The sequence below is a fragment of the Cricetulus griseus genome, chromosome 2, assembly GCF_003668045.3.
Source record: "Cricetulus griseus strain 17A/GY chromosome 2, alternate assembly CriGri-PICRH-1.0, whole genome shotgun sequence".
Classification (NCBI taxonomy): Eukaryota; Metazoa; Chordata; class Mammalia; order Rodentia; family Cricetidae; genus Cricetulus; species Cricetulus griseus.
This window is the reverse complement of record NC_048595.1, coordinates 81,840,191-81,859,398: the sequence shown is the minus strand read 5'-3', so window position 1 is coordinate 81,859,398 and position 19,208 is coordinate 81,840,191. Positions and strand designations below refer to the sequence as shown.

General features: G+C 42.3%; 1 protein-coding gene across 2 annotated transcripts in view; it reads right to left on the bottom strand.

The window, feature by feature from the left end:
- The window catches only part of Tnc (tenascin C), a 63,868-nt gene extending 51,256 nt beyond the window's left edge, over positions 1-12,612 (bottom strand). For both annotated transcript variants that reach the window (XM_035439844.1, XM_035439845.1), the window contains exons 1-7: positions 12,069-12,612; positions 8,801-10,210; positions 6,965-7,228; positions 6,021-6,136; positions 5,091-5,247; positions 1,113-1,382; positions 55-240 (exon numbers count right to left, since the gene is read on the bottom strand). In XM_035439844.1, the coding sequence (XP_035295735.1) occupies positions 55-240; positions 1,113-1,382; positions 5,091-5,247; positions 6,021-6,136; positions 6,965-7,228; positions 8,801-10,210; positions 12,069-12,525 (2,860 nt within the window). In that variant the 5' untranslated portion in view covers positions 12,526-12,612. The remainder of the gene's footprint in view (positions 1-54; positions 241-1,112; positions 1,383-5,090; positions 5,248-6,020; positions 6,137-6,964; positions 7,229-8,800; positions 10,211-12,068) is intronic.
- Positions 12,613-19,208: the final 6,596 nt, after the last annotated feature.

Genomic DNA, 19,208 nt, shown 5'->3' with positions numbered 1-19,208 from the left:
TTGAAAAACAGGGACATCTGACAGCAGGCCCCTGTCCTTCTGGTCACAGCTCACCTGTGAGTGTGGTTTTGGTTGTAGCTTGTTGGCTCTTTGGAACATCAACCTCAGCATGGTCACCTCCCGAGATAGGTGCATACTTAATTCTGTAACTGTCAATGTCAGCTTTGACATTCCTCCATTCCAGGGTGATGCTGTTATCTGTCTGGGAGACACGGCGAAGATTCCTGGGCGCATCCAGGCCTGTTTAGAAAGACAAAGGAAACTTGGCATCATGCCAGGCACCAGGAGGGTAGGAGATTTGATGTTTCTATCAGAGATTCAAGGGGCCCCTGCCAATGGGTGGAAATGTCAGCATTTCCTCACAGTCACTGTCTTGGTAGCTGATATACAAATTTAAACAAAGTGCACAGATATGGCTTCATTCTTTTTTTTTTTTTTTTTTTTTTTTTTTTGGTTTTTCAAGGCAGGGTTTCTCTGTGTAGCTCTGGAGCCTATCCTGGCACTCACTCTGGAGACCACACCTGGCTTCATTCTTAATGATTGATAAATGGCATTTTAATCAGCCACATTGTTTTCTTTTTTCTTTTTCTTTTTTTTTTTTTTTTGTATCTGAAGAACAACACAAAGTCCCCCAAATAAGACTGGGAGTATAAAAACTGCTCTGTTGGTTCAGTGTATCCTCAATAACTTAGTGCTATCTGCCTGGTTCTTACTAAGCTCCTGTAAAGTATGTGTGAGATGAATACTTGACACTGGACACCTTTGAAGTGATGCCATTTGCTAATGTATGGGCAAATACCTTTACCCACTGAGCCACTACATTTTAACTAGGAATTTGTCTGGAGGATCAGACCAGTCCCTCCTCCCCCTTTTCTCTTCTCTCCTTCTCAATCCCATGTACACAGGTGTATATGTGTTCCTGGGTATGTTTTGTAATGTTATTTGAGCCTTTTTTTCCCTTTGAGAAGGTCACCAATTACTGAGGTGAAAGGCCCTCTTAACCGTCTTCAGTGTCATATGATCCTGGAGGACTCATAGAGAGAGTGCGGCTGGACTCTCTGGGAAGGGACTCTGTCTTTTCTACACCTGTCTGTGGGTGGGGCAGGCCTCACCTGTGGTGAAGGTCTCCTTGGCAGGGTTGCTTGCCATGTCCACCCTTCGGGAGACAAGGGACACCTCATACTCAGTGTCAGGCTTCAGGTTCCCAATGGAGTACTGGTTCTCTTCATGTGTGAGATCGATGGTGGTGCGGTCCCCAGGCACGTCCTTGATGCCATAGGAGAGCTCGATGCCATCAATCTCAGCCAGGGGCTTGAACCAGGTGATCAGTGCTGTGGTGTCTGTGACATCTCTCACCTCAATCTGGCTGGGGGCATCCAAGCCTGTGACCAGAAAAGGGAACAGCAACTTCAGAGGTCAAGGGCAGGAGCAGGGGCTGAACATGGGGGTGGAGAGTGCTTTACAGCAGACCATGGCAGACAGTTGGTTCATAATGATCCCTTACTTTCTTTTTCCCTTAAGAGTCTCAGTTTCTGTCTGGAAAGCTACAAGGAGGGACCGTGACATCTACCTCAAGGGCTTTTCTTTTCATCTTACAAATAGTAAAATAGATGAAGCCTATAAGGCATCTGGGATGGAGCCTGGCACACAGCAGTTCCATGATGGAAGTCCTTTCTTTGGTGGTGTCACCATTACCATTACTGTTAGCAATTACTGTTCTCATGAACTGAGGATGTGTGTGTGTGTGTGTGTGTGTGTGTGTGTGTGTGTGTGTGTGTGTGTGTGTGTGTGTGTGTGTGTGTGTTGCATACACATACAAAACCCACATGTAGAGTTCAGATGATGACTTCCGGGGGTTGGTTCTTGCCTTCCATTGGGTGGGACTTGAATGTGAATTCAGGTTATCAGGCTCACTGACAATTCCCCCTATCCTCTCTGAGCCACCTTGCCAGCCTCAAAGTGTTTTTGACAAAAAGAACTAGGGCAGGAGTCACTGCTCTTTCAAGCCTTACCCGTTTTCGTCTCCTCATCCCGGGTGTCCTATGTGGCCCTGTTAAACTCATTTCCTGCTCCATCCACTTTGACTCAATGATTCCTCACGTCTGAGTATCTCCAAAGCTGTTCCTTTGCTTCATTTCCTGAGATTGCCCCTTTCCTCTAAATCTTTCCTGTTCATCCTTTCAAATGTCTCTTATAAGTCACAGCCTAGCCAGGAGCCTCATCATCCCTCTTGTAACTATGTACACACATCCTCCCTCCTTGTATCTGCTACCGCCCTGCAGAGTTTTGTGACAGAACACTTGTTTCACTATCTTGTTACAGATGTTTTCACAGTTTGGAACCATTTAGATAGGGTCATTCATTTATTCATTCAGAAAATGATCTTTGAACTTTGCTATCCTAGGGTCTTCCTGGGTACTTAATGTGTGTTTCTTATTTTTAAAAGCAGTTTAGTCTTGCTTTCAGCATCCATCTAAGAAGCACTTTTGAACAGAGGCAGCTGGTATTCATGTAGGGTATGGCGAAGGACCAGTTTCTGGTAGATTATGAGGATACCTTATGTTCCATTTTTGAAGTTTAAGTGGTTATGTGTCATTCAGTGGTTAATGAATCTACAAAATCATGAAAATAATGTTACAAATGGATGGTGACACTGCCTTGTGTTCTTATAGTTGTCAGCCACAAAGCCACTTAAACTGCTAAGGTTGGGTTGTGGCTAAGGATAATGACAATCCCAACTTGGATCCGTTGTGTAGTGAAGACTGACATCACTCTGTGCTAGTCGTGTCTCATGGTGCTGGGCCATCTGAGAAAGATGCTATGAACCCAACTTTCCAAATGTTGGATTCAAGACTTAAAGAACTGAGATATTTTAAAATGATAGAAAATGGTGAAGAAGGAATTGAAACCAGCAACCTTTCACTTTCATAGGACAACAGATCTCTTCGGCATTTACGTGTTAAAAATGATCGCAATTGAACCTTGTTGAGGTGCCAAAGAGAAAGAGTCAAATGAGTTTTGCAACAAAAAGTTAAGGTCCTTTAATTCTGGAAAAATCTCAGAAACTTCTGCAAAAGGAACAGGAAAGTGTGTGTCCATCAATGTTGGTATTTACATGTTCTGGAACTTCAAAGCCTGGGAATTTGCCCTTTAATAGGCAGAATAGAAAGCTGCCAAGCCTCAAATTTGGAGTAAACAGCAAACAGCAGGTAAAGGAAATGCCATGTGTCTCTTCAGTGTGCTTTCCCTGCTGTGGATAAGCATTTCCTTGATCTCTTCGCTGCCTTGCTGGTGAGCTAATGATTTTTTTCCTGTCAGTACCTGCCTTGTACCTACCACAGAGAACTCTTGTCAGGTTGATGGGAACACTTGCTTAGGAAGGAGATGGTCCCATGAATTGGCCCTGAGCTATGCAGAATGTGCAAGTGTCTAAGTGCAAGCTGTTTCTTCTTGCCATTCGTCAACAGATTTAGTTTTCCCAGCCACCCCCTGCCAACAAGAGTTAATTTCTCAAAGAGCTGGCACATCTGTTTTCTTGAACATAAGACGTTTTCTTACTAAACAGCAATGCAGGATTGTTTTTGCTATTTTTCCTTTATCTTTTTAAAAAATGTTTCCTTTTAGGATGATTCCAAATTCAGTTATAGCCCACAGAAGTCTCTAGTTGTATTAAGTCCTATTCCACACCAAGAATTTCTAAGGGTATTACTACTAAATGAAAGCTATGTATATGTTTGAAAATGTATGTTTGTGAGTCTGTACAAGTGTGTGCGTGCATTTGTGTGTGACTTTACAAAAGTGTGTGCATGTGAGTATATATATATATATATATATATGTGTGTGTGTGTGTGTGTGTGTGTGTGTGTGTGAGTGTGTTTATATGTATGTGAATGTATGTGTGTGAGTTTTGTGTGTGTGTGTGTGTGTGTGTGTGTGTGTGTGTGTGTGTGTGTGTGTGTTTGTAGGCCAGAGGTCAACCTTAGAAGTCAACCTTAGGCATCATTCCTCAGAAACCATCTATCTTGCTCTTTGAGACAGGGCTCTGGCTAGCCTTGGCCTGGCCAGCAAGTCTTAGGGATCTTCCTCTCTCCACCTCTCAGCTCTGGATTGCATTATTTATCTACATGCCTAGCTTCTTTGTCACTGCTGTGGACTGAATTCAAGCCTGCATGCCTGTGCAGCCAGTGTTTTTTTTTTTTTTTTTTTTTTTTTTTTTTGGACTGAAATATCTCTCCAGCTCTTCAAGTACAATTTTATTTAGGTTTCTATTGAGACATGAAATAAACATTCTGTAAAACCAGAGTGTAGTCAAGGCTGGTGGAATAAAGGCTCTAAAGGCAGCCATGCTTGGAGTCATGACCCTGACTGTCTGGACTGCATGACGTTAAAGTGACTCAACTTCTCCAAGGCTTAGTCATTACTCATCATACACAATACCATAAATGCATGTCTCGCTTCTGTCATGGGAGACTTGGTATTAGTATTAAGTGATTTCTCTCTCTGCACCTACTGTCTGAGAATGTGACATTGGGGACCCTCAGAGAGGAGATGCATGTTTCTATGTCTCTCACACTTGGACTAGCCTGAGAATTTGCTCTGACAGGAGTTATAGAAATGTCAGTTTGGAGTCTACTCCACAGCCATACTAACACCCCACAGAATAGAAAATCATCATTTTGTTATGTTTTGCTTTGCTTTGGTTTTGTGACACAGTGTCTCACTCTGTAGCTTACAGTATCCTGGACCTCACTATGACTATGGAGCCCAGGATGGCCTTGAGCTCATGTAAGCACTCCTGTTTCAGCCTCCAGAGTTCTAGGATTACAGGTGAGTATATTGACTGGGGTAATCCTAGGCCGAACAGTCCCAGTCCACAATGATGAACTAGTTCTCCTAGTCAAGGACAAACACCACACAGCTGAACCCAAGGCCAAATCACAAACCTGCAGCATTAGCATTTAAGGCACTCTGTATGGACTTTGTATTAGTAAGCAAATTCTCACTGATGCAGAAACTGTGTCAGAGGCCATGTTATAAGCCAGAAGGCACAATGAGACACGGCTGTATCACAGATCTTGGGGGATACTCACGGGTTGTGGTCACTTTCTTCAAGCCAGGGCCTCTGGTGTTGTTTTTCACAATGTGCAGAGATATTTCATATTCTTGCCCAGGAGCAAGGCCAGTTTGTCGGTAAGAGGTCTCTGGTCTCCTCAAGCTTTTGGTGATTTCTCCCTCATCTTCTTTATTCTGCAGGATGGAGGCACAGTGCTAAGATTCAGAGGCAGTGACAGCACTTCATGCCCATGCTTTATTCATGTCTTTTTTCTGTTTCATTTATTCCCTGGGTATCCCTCCTATCTCACAGCTGATTGGGAACTTTGATGCTCAGAATACAGAGATGTGAAGGCTGCTTCTTGAGTTCCTTCCTTCCTCCTACACACACCTGCACTTACCCTATCAAATGGCATATAGTGAGAGCCACTACTCAACCCTTCCTTTGATAAACAAGCAGTTGACATCACAGAAGTTGTCAGATGGTCCTGTGGTCTCAGATAATAGGGAACAAGGCCTAAGTTACAACCAGCAACCATCTTTAGCTACTCTTTGGGGCTTGGGGAGATCTACTGAAATTTGAGACATGCCAGGAGATCCTGTATGGGATAGACTGGTTCTGTTTCTGTTGCCTACAAATAGATTTTTCAATATGACTCATATAGATGACTTAATTTACATTCATCTGAACTCTTATTCCTAAGTGCTATAGTTTTTCAATTATTAACAGAAAGGGAAAATCAACATATATATATATATATATATATATAATATATATTATATATATGTGTGTGTGTGTGTGTGTGTGTGTGTGTGTGTGTGTGTGTGTGTGTGTGTACACACAAATTGATAGTGCCCACGCTTCCATACAATGCTAAGAAAGCCAAGTGACATGAATGTCTACAGGAGCTTTTAACCATCCTGCTGATCCTCTATGTCAAATACTCCTCCTCCATGGAGCCCCTCACCATATTCCGGAAGATGATCTCCCAGGTTTCGAAAGCAATGTCTAGAGGGTCCCACTCTACTTCCACAGATGTCTCCTTGATAGACTTGAATTTTAGTCCTTCAGGTGCAGGCAAGTCTGTAAGGAACAGTACAAATAAGATGCAAGGAAGGTTAAGATCCTTGGTAGAGGCCATGCAGCTATGGATCCACTAAACCTATGATGGGCAGCAGTCACTTTGAGGCTGATAACCAGATCTAAGTCTACTTAAAGGCTCTTCGGGCATACTGTGTACTATGAGAAAATATGAAAATCTCGATTATGAACAATCATATGGCTGTCTGTTTGCAGTATTATGTGGTTAAACTAAGAAAGCATGCATAGGATTTGCAATCAGACAGATATAGGCCAGCATCTAACTCCACCACTGATAACATTGTGACCATGGACAAGGTTTACACAAAGCACTGAGATGATTTCTTTCCAAGGAGAAGATGGTAACTAACTGTGTCTGCCCTTGGGAATGCACCAAGGACTGAGTGATATGTTCCATGAAGTCTGCTGGCCTGGCTCTTGGCATGCAGTAAGGAGAGGCTGATGCTGTTACTTAGCAAGTAAGGGCCGGTTTTTAGCCACAGCTTCATTTTCAGGCATGAAAATAATTATGCTGATGCTAGACACTTAAAGGAACAATTTGAAACAAAGTGTGTTTGGAAGAACAGAATTTCATATAATGGTGGTAAGATGGTTAAGATCTGCTCTTCCAAGCTTGCCCAGGTCAAAGCCCAACTTCATCTTTGTTAGCTGAGGGGTTTGAGATGAGATGACAAACTATTTAGTCTCAGTTTCCTCATAAAAATGCTTCTGTTTCATTGGGTGACATTTGTTAGTAAAATAGAGTGTGTATTGTGCTGCAGCACTAGGCGAAGGCCAGGTGAATCTATGCAGAATCCTTTGCCTACTCACAGGTAGCAACTCTGGCACTGACAGGGATGCTCCTCTTGTTCTCCAAGATGGCGAACACACGGATGAAGTATTCCACCCCTGGCTCTAGCTCTCGAATAGTGGTGGATGTCTGGTCCCCAGGCACACGGAACTGCATCTCTAGGCCATCAGCATGGGTGGGTGTGTACATAATGAGGTACTCGGTGACCCGCATCTCATTGTCCCAGGCCAGGTTTACGGTCTCTTCTGTTACTTCTGTTACAATAAGGTCTTTGGGAGGAGACACTGGGAGGAATAAGAAAGGATATTGGGGGTCAAGAGTACACCTATAGTGCCCTATAGGTTTAATTCCATTGACAAGTCTCTTCTATTTGCAATGGAGAGCTGAAGTTGTCTATTTTTGGAACATGTTTTTTTCCTAACACTCTGAACTCAGCCAGAGCCCTGCTGTGCTTAATCTTTTTCTTTTTAGTGGTGTTCAAACCTAGGGTCCTGTGCATACTAGGTAAGAGTTCTATCAGTCAAGGGGCTAGAGAGATTACACACTTTTGCTCTTGCAGAGGACCAGGATTCCATTCCCAGCATCCACATTGTGGCTTACAACTGCCCATAACTCCAGTTCCAGGGGGATCTGATGCCCTCTTTTAACAAGTGCAGGCACAGGCTCACATGTGGGACACATACACACATGCAAAATAAATACTAATAAATATAAAATGAAATAAAGAAATCTTAAATAATATTTAAAGTTCTGTGACTTCCCCTATAACCAAATCCCTTTCCTCTATTTCTGGAGCTTGAGATCTTCTTCCTCCTGCCTCTGTTGTAGCTGAGTTTGCAGACCTTTACCATCAGAAGTAGCTTTGTAATCCATTAGTCCATTGCTTTCATGCTGAAGTCCCTAGCCAATAGTGTTACTTTCAACACTGCATGTGACCTGGTCCCTCCCACTTTTGCACTTTTTGTGTCCTAGCTCAGACTAAGACCATAGGTACAGGAAAGCATCATCTCAGCCTGTCTCCTTGTCGGAGTCTTAGAAGGTTAATCTAACCAGACTCTTTTGTTCCTTAGATTTGAGTGATGCCAAGAGGTTTTTCTGAAGTTGCCCACGTCAGGTTTGGAACTCACATCTGTTGGTTAAGCTTGCATAATTCAGCCATACTAAACACTGGGACTGTTTATTGGTTCCTATCTACCTTTGGCAGACCTTCTCTATCATGATATGAGAATGAAAGAAATACAGAGAATACTGCCATTGAACATGACTGTTTTTGTCTTTTCTGTGTTTTCATTTAGCCAATGTTTCCCAAACACATACTCTATTCTCTGCTTGAGCTAACTGCTGGGAACATTGTTCCTTTGGGAGATGCTCACAGACCTTGGATAAAGATAGCATGAAAAGAATACTTAATGGACAGGTCTAATTCCCAGGTGACCAGCAGTTATTCTATAGCAGACTGCATTAATAACTTATTTCATAGCAATGTCTATGCAGTCTAGTTGAATTATCACTTCCCTTCAAATGGAAGAAGTTTGTTTGCTGTTGTTTTAAAGGCAAAGCGGAGAAGGAAAAGAAGCTGATACTCAGGCATTGGATGGTAGACAGGTTTAAGTACCAGTCCTGAGTCATTTGGACAATAACATCACTTCTCTGAGCCTTTGAGTCCATATTGCCCTGTTCCAAGAGACTGACCACAACCCCCTCAAAGGGTCAGAGAAAGAGTGTGTGTTCATCAGAAATACACTAACAGGATGCATAAAAAGAATTGTTGTGTTAATAAATCCAAATATCCTTCTTTGATAGACATCAAGTACATACACCATCAGGACCATTGATGCCTGCTTGATCATACTCACCTTCAGAACAGTCTTCCCCTCTGTAACCTTCATTGCAGATGCAGCGGCCTGAAACACATTGCCCTTGGTTGCTGCAGTCATTGGGGCAGGAGCGCTGCCCACAGTCCAGGCCTGTGAAGCCTTCATGACAGATGCACTGGCCATCCTCACAGCGGCCTTGGCCATGGCAGTCACTGGGGCACCTTTGCTCTTTGCAGTCTTTGCCAGTGAAGCCCTCATGGCAGATGCACTGGCCATTCACACAGCGGCCATGGCCATGACAGTCATTGGGGCAGGAGAGCTCAGCACAGTCAGGGCCAGTAAAGCCATCCTCACATATACATTGTCCATCCAGACAGCGTCCCCGCTGGCTGCAGTCCCGGGGACAGCGATGGTCTCTGCAGTCTTCCCCAGTGTATTCATCATCACAGATGCACATGCCATTTACACAGCGGCCATGGCCATGGCAGTCATTGGGACAGCTCATCTCACTACAGTCAAAGCCCTTGAAGCCTTGTTCACATATGCACTTGCCCTGTACGCACAGGCCTCGGTTGTGGCAGTCATTGGGACATCGCTGCTGACTGCAGTCTTCTCCAGTGTAGCCCTCATCACACACACATTGTCCATTGACACAGCGGCCATGCCCACTGCAGCCGTTGGGACACTGTAGATCCCCACAGTCAGCCCCCATGAACCCATCATCACACTCACATTGCCCATTGAGGCAGCGGCCACGGTGGTGACAATCTTCAGGACACCGCTTTTCACTGCAGTCTGCACCGGCAAAGCCCTCATCACAAACACACTGTCCCTCCTCACACTGGCCATGGCCCTGGCAGTTATTGGGGCAGGTGAGCTCACCACAGTCTTCACCTGTAAAACCTTCCTCACAGTAGCAGGTGCCATTGACACAGCGACCGCGGTCGAAGCAGTCATTGGGGCAGATGAGCTCACTGCAGTCCTCGCCTGTGAAGCCCTCATCACACACACACTCGTTCTCTACACATCGCCCACGGTTGTAGCAGTTGTTGAGGCACAGGGGCTCATTGCAATCATCACCAGCAAAGCCATCTTTGCACACACACCTGCCATCCAAACAGGTCCCGTGCTCCTCACTGCAGGGCACGGGGCAGACTTCCAGGCCACAGTCAACCCCTGCATAGCCTTCAAAGCACACACAGACTCCATTCACACATCTGCCCTGGTCATTGCAGTCATTGGGACAGGCTAGCTGACTGCAGTCCTCACCAGTGAAACCCTCGTCACAGACACACTGTCCATCAAGGCACTGGCCCTGTAGGTTGCAGTTTCCAGGACATTCAGGCTCAGAGCAGTTGGGGCCTTTCCAGCCTGGCTCACAAACACAGCCACATCCTTCGGCACTGAAGTTGCCTCGGCCACTGCAGAAGGGCCTAGTGTCCAGACGGCCTGCAGTGAAGATAAAAGTACTTAGCTGAGTTCTATCAGAGCAGTTTCTTGGTACTCACATGAAAAACACGAATGCAAATTCAGCTTCATCTGAGTCATCACCTGGCTTGGAGAGCAGGTGGTTAGTGGAGGAAATAAGTTGGAATTCACATTCAACCTACACTATCATTAAACCTACTGTGGATGTGTCTTCTCGCTTACATTTTCCCCCAAGAGAGTTGACAGCTAGAAAATGAATTGGTTTATTAATAAAGATAAACTTTTTAAGATTTCCTTGGAAGCCTAGAGTCCCATAGCTATCTTTGCATATGGCAGTCAGGTTCACTCTTCAAGTCATTATCAAGATTCTTTCTGGTAGTATTTTCTAAGTGGTAGAAACAGACACTCATTTCTGATGGGAAGTTAAAGCTTTGGTAGAGCTATGGCCCTCAAAGAATGGAGACAATGTAACTTCAATGATGCAGAACTCTTGGAATGGATGCACAAGGGTCCAGGATATCCCTCAAGGAGAGTGAAGATATTCAGGTACATCCAAAGTCTATGTCCTCCTTTATCCTGTGATAGTTGGCCAACTTTTAAATGCCAGTTCTTAGATTTAGAGAGGAATGTTAACCCGTAACCTCAATGGTTGTTTGGAGGGTCATACAAGACAACCACAGTGTTTGGTGTATGTATCATCCTTGACCAGACCACCTTTACATTATCACAATGTGTTCTATCACATTCCAATATTCTCTGATTTCCGCAGACTCAGCACCACCCAGGCAGAAACTTGCATTTGTAAGAACACAAAACTGGAAGGTCCTTCCTGTTAAGACCTAACTCAGCAGGGCACTGAGAATCTCACCCCCTTTTGGCCCTTTGCTACCCTAATTGTACAACAAATCGACATGGCTACAGCAGTCTCTTTGAGAGAGTGCCCTCGGGAGAAGGAATGTTGTGTTATTCTCAGACATTTTAGGGTAACTAAGAATTAGATTTCAGGGTCAAACATGTTTGACTAAGATAATTATAGTGGGCAATGAGAGATAATGGCTCAACATTTAAGAGTCTTGCTGTGTAATCATGAGGTGCAGCATTTCAGATCCCGGTGCCTAAGAGCTATGTGTCTCACATGTGCCTATAATTTCATCTTCTGGATGAGTAGAGACAAGGGAATCACTGGGAGTTGATGGTTGATAGCTTAGCTAAGAAAATGAGAGCCCTAGGTTCAAGGAGAGGTACTGCCTCAAAGGAATAATAGAGAGAGATTCCCAATGCTCTCTTCTGGCCTTAGCATACGTATACAAGAGTGCATGCCTGTAACACACACATGTGCACACACTCACTGGTAGACACAAAAATAGTAAAATAAATAAATCTTAAAGTATTTAGATTTATTTTATTATGTTGTATATATGAGTGCATTATCTACGTGTGTGCATATTGTGTGCCTGGTGAATGCTGAGGTTAGAAGAAGGTCTGGATCCCCTGGGAGTGGAATTATGGATATGAGTATACATGTAGGTGATGGGAATGGAACCTCAATCCATTGGGAGAGCAAATACTCTTAACTGCTGAACCAACTCTTCAGACCAATAAATCTGAAAGATACAATTAAAGCTAAATGGGGCTTTAAGGAGCATAGTTTTTCAAAAGCTGGAAAATTGGTATTAGAACTATTATTACCATGACTCTTTCAAAAACAGAAGACATGGCTACACTCTCCACATTTACTTGACCTCAATTTTTTTTTAAATGATCACTTTGACTGTCTAGTATCTCAGAAAACCAGCCTTAGAAACCACTCATGGATTCTTTTCTGCTCATCATTTTTCCCATTTGGACAGAATCAGAGGCAACCAACTCTGGCTCTTACCTTCTGCAGGTTGGAGACAACAGCCTGTACCCATGGTGCACTGCTCCCGTAGAGAAGACACCAGCATCTCCAGCTCCTCCAGCCTGCTCAGGAGCTCCTTCACATCAGGAGCTGCAGCACAGCCACAGGCCCTACGGGGGATGTTGATGCGGTGTGTGAACACAATCTGGTTTTCCCCATCCACTGTATGTTCCTGGAAGGTTCCACTTGACTCTGGCGTCGGGGTCAGGTCTTTCTCCCCATTCACTGACTCCAGATCCACTGAGCACTGAGAGCCCACAGGCAGCTTGATGTTGTAGACATGGTTGAACACCACTGGCTGATTCTCCTCTGGAAGGGTCATGTTCAGTCCACTCTGTCGCTTGTGCCGGATGACTTTCTTGAGGACTGCACCTTCGGAATTGAGGGCAAGCAAAGCTAGAAAGATGCCTGGCAATAACCAGGTCATGGCCCCCATCGTGGAGGTTGGATTGGCTAGGTGTCTTTAGATCTGTATTGTGTCTTAACTTCCAGTAGAATTTGATATTTAGATGTACTTAATAGAACATAGGTGTATGTCCCCAATCTTCTTGGAAGACAAATCTATAAATAAAGGAAAAACAATAGTTATTTGTGTCTACTACTAATGCATAATGTGGAGTGGCTGTAATTCTGGGTAAAGTCTCTCTGTATGAAGCTTTTTAGATCCTCTAGAAGAATCTTGCAAGTTTGAAGGAATGTTACTCATCACTAAGCTTTTGGAAATATAGGGAGACAGTAGAGAAGAGAAAAACATGGCAAAGTGTTAGAATCTGGTGGCATTGGTTTGTATCTCCCCTTCAGATCCAGGCACTTGGGTAAGTTATTTAATTTTCCTCATTTCACTTTTTACAGTGAAATCATGGCCCATGGTGGCGTTAAAAGACTGATGTAATGAAAACATCATGTAGAAATCATTCATTGTCTCTCAGTATTTACTAGTCAAGCCTTCTGAGGGAATGTTTATGATGCTGTGAAGGCTTGTCACCTGAGGAAATGTTCTCCTGACTATAATTACCGAGTCTCCAAGCTGAGGTAAGCACTGCTGTTTCTACCATGGGAGACAGAGAGGAAGGGGAAGAACTCAGAGGAAAAATGAGGTTTTAATTCCAACTGCTTCTTCCTAGTCATGTGGCTTTTATTACTATTCATTCTTTGCACCCCAGATCCCCTTCTCCTTAATTTATCTATCCATAACATTCCACAGTCTCATGTTTAGAAGAAATTGACATAATACTTTACATAAGCTATTTAAACTAAGAGATGCCCATGAGCTTCATGAGCTTCAGACTGACCAGTACTGAGAAATTATACTGAATTTTCTTTATCAACCAAAGTCTGTGGGTGGTAGAAATAAATACAAGACCAGTGTCTACTCTTTTGGGACTTATCAACAGAACTAAGGAGAAAATGGAATAATTCCTTCAGTGTTTAGGGAACAAAAAAAAAAAACCAAGAATGCAGATGATTTGTTTCCTGGGTATAAGAGTCAGGTGCTTATGGCTTTAAAAAGCAAAGACAGTATCCAAAGAATGGCAGTCTGAGTTATTGGAAAGGATGCAATGTAGGATGAGATTTAAATAGGATTATATGGGGAAGATGTACATCCAAGTAGTTCTGATTGCTAAGCTATCTTATTTACCTGTCACATAGGCATTCATATGCACAGACAGGAGACAGGAGAGGGGAACTGTCAAAGGTGGTTGATAAATTACTGAGTGAAAATATGAGTGCCTTGCTAAACTCAGGCTGATTTTAAGACTTACAAAATAGTGACTTACATACATATGAGAGTAATCTATTCTTAATATAAAGTTCCCTATGGTTTTCTTTCAGTAAGTCATTTGCCTGAACTGTTGGTTGGTTGAGACCCAAAATAAGAATTAAGGATGATGTGGGAAGAAGGAAGCTATTTCATTGTGTAGTTAAGAGAGACACAAGGGAGGAACAATATCATGAGGGTTACCTTTCCTATCAGCTCATGGTGCTCTGAGGACTGCGGATTCTTCTGTGATTTGGGAAAGATCAACTGCCTCTTCAGTGTTGGAGAAGACACATGTAATCACTTTCCAGCTCAGTAACTTGGGCAATGTTTGATCCCCTAATCCATGACTCATTTATAAAATAGGGGTCAAAACAATTTCAAAGATGGCTCAGTTAGTAAAGTGCTTGTCATGAAAGCACAGCGACTTGAGTTTGATCCACAGAATCCATATAAAAGGCTGGGCATAGAAGCACATCCCTGTAGATACCTGAGGCTCCTGCCTAATCTGCAAATTCCACACTAAGTAAGAGGCAAAGTCTCAAAAACTGACAAACAAGAAAACAAAAATCCAAAACGAAAACCAAACATAAACAATAGCAATAGCAACAACAACAACAACAACAACAACAACAACAAGACACACACACACACACACACACACACACACACACACACACACACACCAGAAGGAATTAAGGATTAGCGATCTATACTAGAGCTTGAGTAGGTTGTCTGGTCCATTATAGGCAATCAACAGGACATGTCATTCTTTTGCACTATTGGGATCACAACCTAGCAAGAATATATGCCAATAGTTCCTTTGGCTTAAGCAACAACTTGACCTCTCAATGGAATCCAGTTCCAAATTCAGAGGCAACTTGGACCTAGGTCAGAGAAGGCATAGAAATCTCTGGAGTATGAGAAAGTAAAGTTTGAGAAGATCGATTTACTAGAAGTAGAAACGTGCTCTAGGGAGGGTTGAAATGGAGAGAACTAATGACATAAGCAATGCAAAATATTCTCCTGCATCCATAAACTGGCTGGTTTATGTCTCCTTTGAGGGAAGACTTTGTGGAAAGTAGTTGATATTACAGTTTGAGGGATTTAGTTTTGGCTAATGGGGAGTCAAGTTCAGATAACTGTACTTTTATAATTTCAGGACAGACATTTAAAAACATGGATTCTTATCATTGAAAAAATATGACATATATGAATCAGTATACCACATGAATGCCTGTTGATTGTGGAGGCCAGAAGAGGGAGTCATGCTCCTTGTGACTCAAATTATACATGGTTCTGAGCTGCCAAGTGGGTGCTGGGAATTATACCTGGCTCTTCTGGAGGGCAGCCAGTGCTTATAATGGCAGAGTCATTTCTCCAGCCCAGTAGACTCCTGTATTTATGGGAAATGACTAGTAATAAAGGGCCTGAAACTATTTTGTAGGAGACTGATGACTTGTGCTTCTTTACTAATAGCTGAGAATGCCAGTGTTGACCAACATTGAGTGGGGCAGCACTATCACATACCAATCCCACGGAAGCAGATGTGGGGTTGTCTTCATGTCTCCAAAAGAACAAGTGCTGTTGTACTTTATGGATAACAAAATTGATGACAAGAATGCACACATTAGCACATGGAAATTTTAACCTTTAAGAAGCAGCATGAGATAATCTAAGGGGTTATTTTTAGACATCTCACCATAGGCTAGAGACTGTTGTGAGATAAAGGATTTAATCTTTGAATATTTTCCCTGGTCACAGCTGGAGAATAAGCAACACATGATTTCAGTTTTAGACGTGTATTCTCATTTTGTGGATAGCCTTATGTGGTTGGAGTCATACTTCTGAATTAATACTGATGACATCATGATTAGTAACTCATGGAATGTGTTTATTTTTTTGACTTAGGTACATACATGGAATATCTTTGACTTGGATAGACAAACAATGATACCATTTTTTAATGCAGATGAAATTTGTTTCCACATCATTTTGGCAACTCTAAGGTATTACAGTAAAATTTTCTTCTGGCTTACAGAGAAGAGAATTTTATTGTACTCAGTCGGTCAAGCATGGGGCTGCTAACACAGGTTTCTAAAATGGTCTACAAATTCCTCACCCCTTGTCCCTCCCAACATCCATAAATTCTTTCCTGGAATGTGTCAGGAAGAATCAGGAGCCAGGAAACAGCCGTAAGTGTGGATTTGTTTTCCAAGGACATCTGACCCTCTCACTTGAGTGAGTCCAGCACACTCTGGGTGAAAAATCATACAGAAAAAACTTGAACTGACAAGTGAAAGACCTTTCTGAATCCTGAGGGTCTCAGTTTCAGCATTGTCTAGTCATTATCTATTTGAGATAGGGTCTCAGCACCTTAATTGGTGCCCAGGAACTTGTCAGAGGGACTGCCAATCATCCCAGAGGCTTGTCACTTAATTCATGTAAAATGATTTGTATTTTTTTTCTTTCTTTCAATAGAGATGAGTTGAATGGTGTGATAATAAGCCTTGGGATAACAGAGTGTCAAAGACCAGTGATGGACAGCTCTTTTGCCATTAATGAAGTCATAGGTCAGTCAAGGAAACAGACATAGAAGCAGATCTTTACTGGAAGGAATTACAAATGATAAAAAGGGAAAATATCCTAGAAAAGACCATATGATGTTTGAGAGCATCTGTTCTTGAGGCCATCACAGATATTAGAAATTGTCTTTAGATAAAAAAAAATGACTGGGTGGTAGCAATTCTATATAATTCCGAATAGCATCTATGGCAGGGGATGTAAAACATTGCTTGTCTGGGCCTCTATGCTAACATCTGTGAAATGACAACATCAATAACAACCTCAAGTGAGAAGAAATGAGATAATTTATACAAAACTCTTTCTTAGTTATCATGTAAAAGAAAAATAGGTTTTAAACCTAGTAAGCATGATTGTTTGTGTCTTGTTTGGAGAAGGTTAGCAAAAGGCTACTCTCAAATTCTTAAGGAACTGTTGAGAAGTCCTTCCTTCTCCAAAAGTCTATTCATTTTTTCCTTAAGACCACTGTTTCTTTATCTTTCCTCCTTTTCCTCATTAAAAATATTTAATTGTGCATGTGTGCCTGTATGCATGCATATGTGCACATGTGGTGGGCAAAGGCCAACTTTTAGGAGCCAGCTGTCATCTTCCATCTTGTAGGGGCAAGATTTTTCTTGCTTCTCTGCTGCACTGAACATACTATACTAGCTGGTCCATGAACTTGTAGGAGATTCTCTTTCCATTTCTCATTCTGATGAAGGAGTGTTGGGGTTACATACTGTTGCTGTTTCATCTTGCTGTTACATGGTTTCTAGGGACTTGAACTCAGGTCACCGAGATTATTGTATAAACACCTTTACTTACTGGATCACCTTTCTAGCGCTCACTGTGGCTTCCTCTATGGAAGTGCACAATCCTCAGGGTTTTGGATAGCCTGGTATCAGCAACATTCTGAAACCCGTAAGAGAGTAGCAAGACTGTGGCTACAGACCCAGGATTCCCTAAGCCTTAGTCTAATTCAGTAGCAGGAACAAGAGAGTGAATGAGTTGGGTGGAGCTCTTTTCTGGGAGGCCAGAAATTTGGCCAAGGCTTCTCTGAGGCAGAGAGCTGCTACTGGGATGGCTGTCCATGATACTGGGCCAGCGATTTCTTCATAACAGACTGTCTGAGGTTTAGTCTTTCAAAACTATTCTCTTAATGGAAAACATTTGGCCCAGACTCACAGTGCTTTCCATATGCAGACAGAAATCAGATTATAGAATCAAAATCACACTTGAGTAGGGATTACAACCAACAGTTGAGGATCACTGAGGCCAGAGGTGGGAAATCATTGGTACTCATGGGCATTGTGTGGATGCAGATATTGCTGACAAATAGTGACATATTTGTGGGAAGTCCCACTGTAGGATTACAAATATTACTCTACTGCAAATATTACTCTAAGAAGCCGTATACAGCCATATACAGCCATATACAGTTACCAAAATATATATTTTTTATGAGAACAATTATGTTGAAACTGATTGGTAGTATTTGGAATTTGCTAAGATAGTAGATCTTTGGTGTTATAAACAAAGCAGCTATGTGAAGTGGTAGATATGTTGTTTGTTACCTTTAAACTGGTAACATTTCTGTGTGTCTATTTAATGATCATATTCTACATCAATGCTTTTCAGTTCTACCTCAGTAAAACTGAAAATAAAAGGCCCAAGGAAATTTCTCTTTGCAACAGATGGAGACCACTACAGGAAACCACAACCAATCAAAATGCATAGTTGTGGATTCCAGTCATAATGGATGTATCTACAAAACATTCCCACAAATAAGGTTCAGGGAACATTGCAGAAAGGTGGGGGTTAGAAAGATTGTAAGAATCAGAGAATAGGGAACTTTGCTTTGAGGTTGTGTCCCTTAGTAGTATCAGAGGCTATACCCCATAAAGTCTCATCAGCATGACTAACCAAATGTGAGCTGAATAAAGATGACACCAATGAACATGAAAAAGTGGACAGGAAAGCCCACAAGACCTCAACCCTACACAAAAAACTTCAAGTAACTGAAGAATGCTGGGAATGAAAGAGGTGGTCTTCCCCAGGGAAGAATGCACCAATTGTTTGTCCAGTGCTAAAAAGTCATGCTGCAAACATACATATAAGTAATATTATTATATGGCCTGAACAGGTTATATTTAGGAATTTATATGTATACATACATACATACATACATATATATATATATATATATATATATATATAATAATAGTGAAAAAGTGCCATGAGTTTGAAAGAGATCAGGGAGAGGTATAGGAGAAGTCTTAAATGGAGAAGAGGAGAGGGATAAATAATATAATTACATTGTATCTCAAAAATACAATAAAAACAATGAAAACAAAGAAGTACAATGAAAAATTTCCATTAATGCCTAGCCTGAGTCTATTGTAATGGTCTCCAGGAGAAATATCAAGGAAAGGAACTGGGAGGACTAGTGTGCTAAGAACTTTCTAGAATTCCTGACTCTGTATATCTTTATCCCATCCTTCCATCCTTCCACCCTTCCTCATCAAATACCCACTATGTGCCATGCCCCTAGTGAAGCATGATGATAGTAGCCAAGACAAATGTGTTCTCTATAATAAGAGTACTTAAAATCTTCTCCTGAACAGTCACAACTGTAGCTACCCTTCAACCCACGCATTGCTGGTTTAAAGGGTCATGCTATTATCAAGTGCTGCTACAAACTGGGAACATGTTGGATGGTCCTAGGCCAACAGAAAGAGCAGGCATGATGAGATTCTTTCCAGTGATAATTGCTTCTTACTCATCGTGGGCTTCACAGT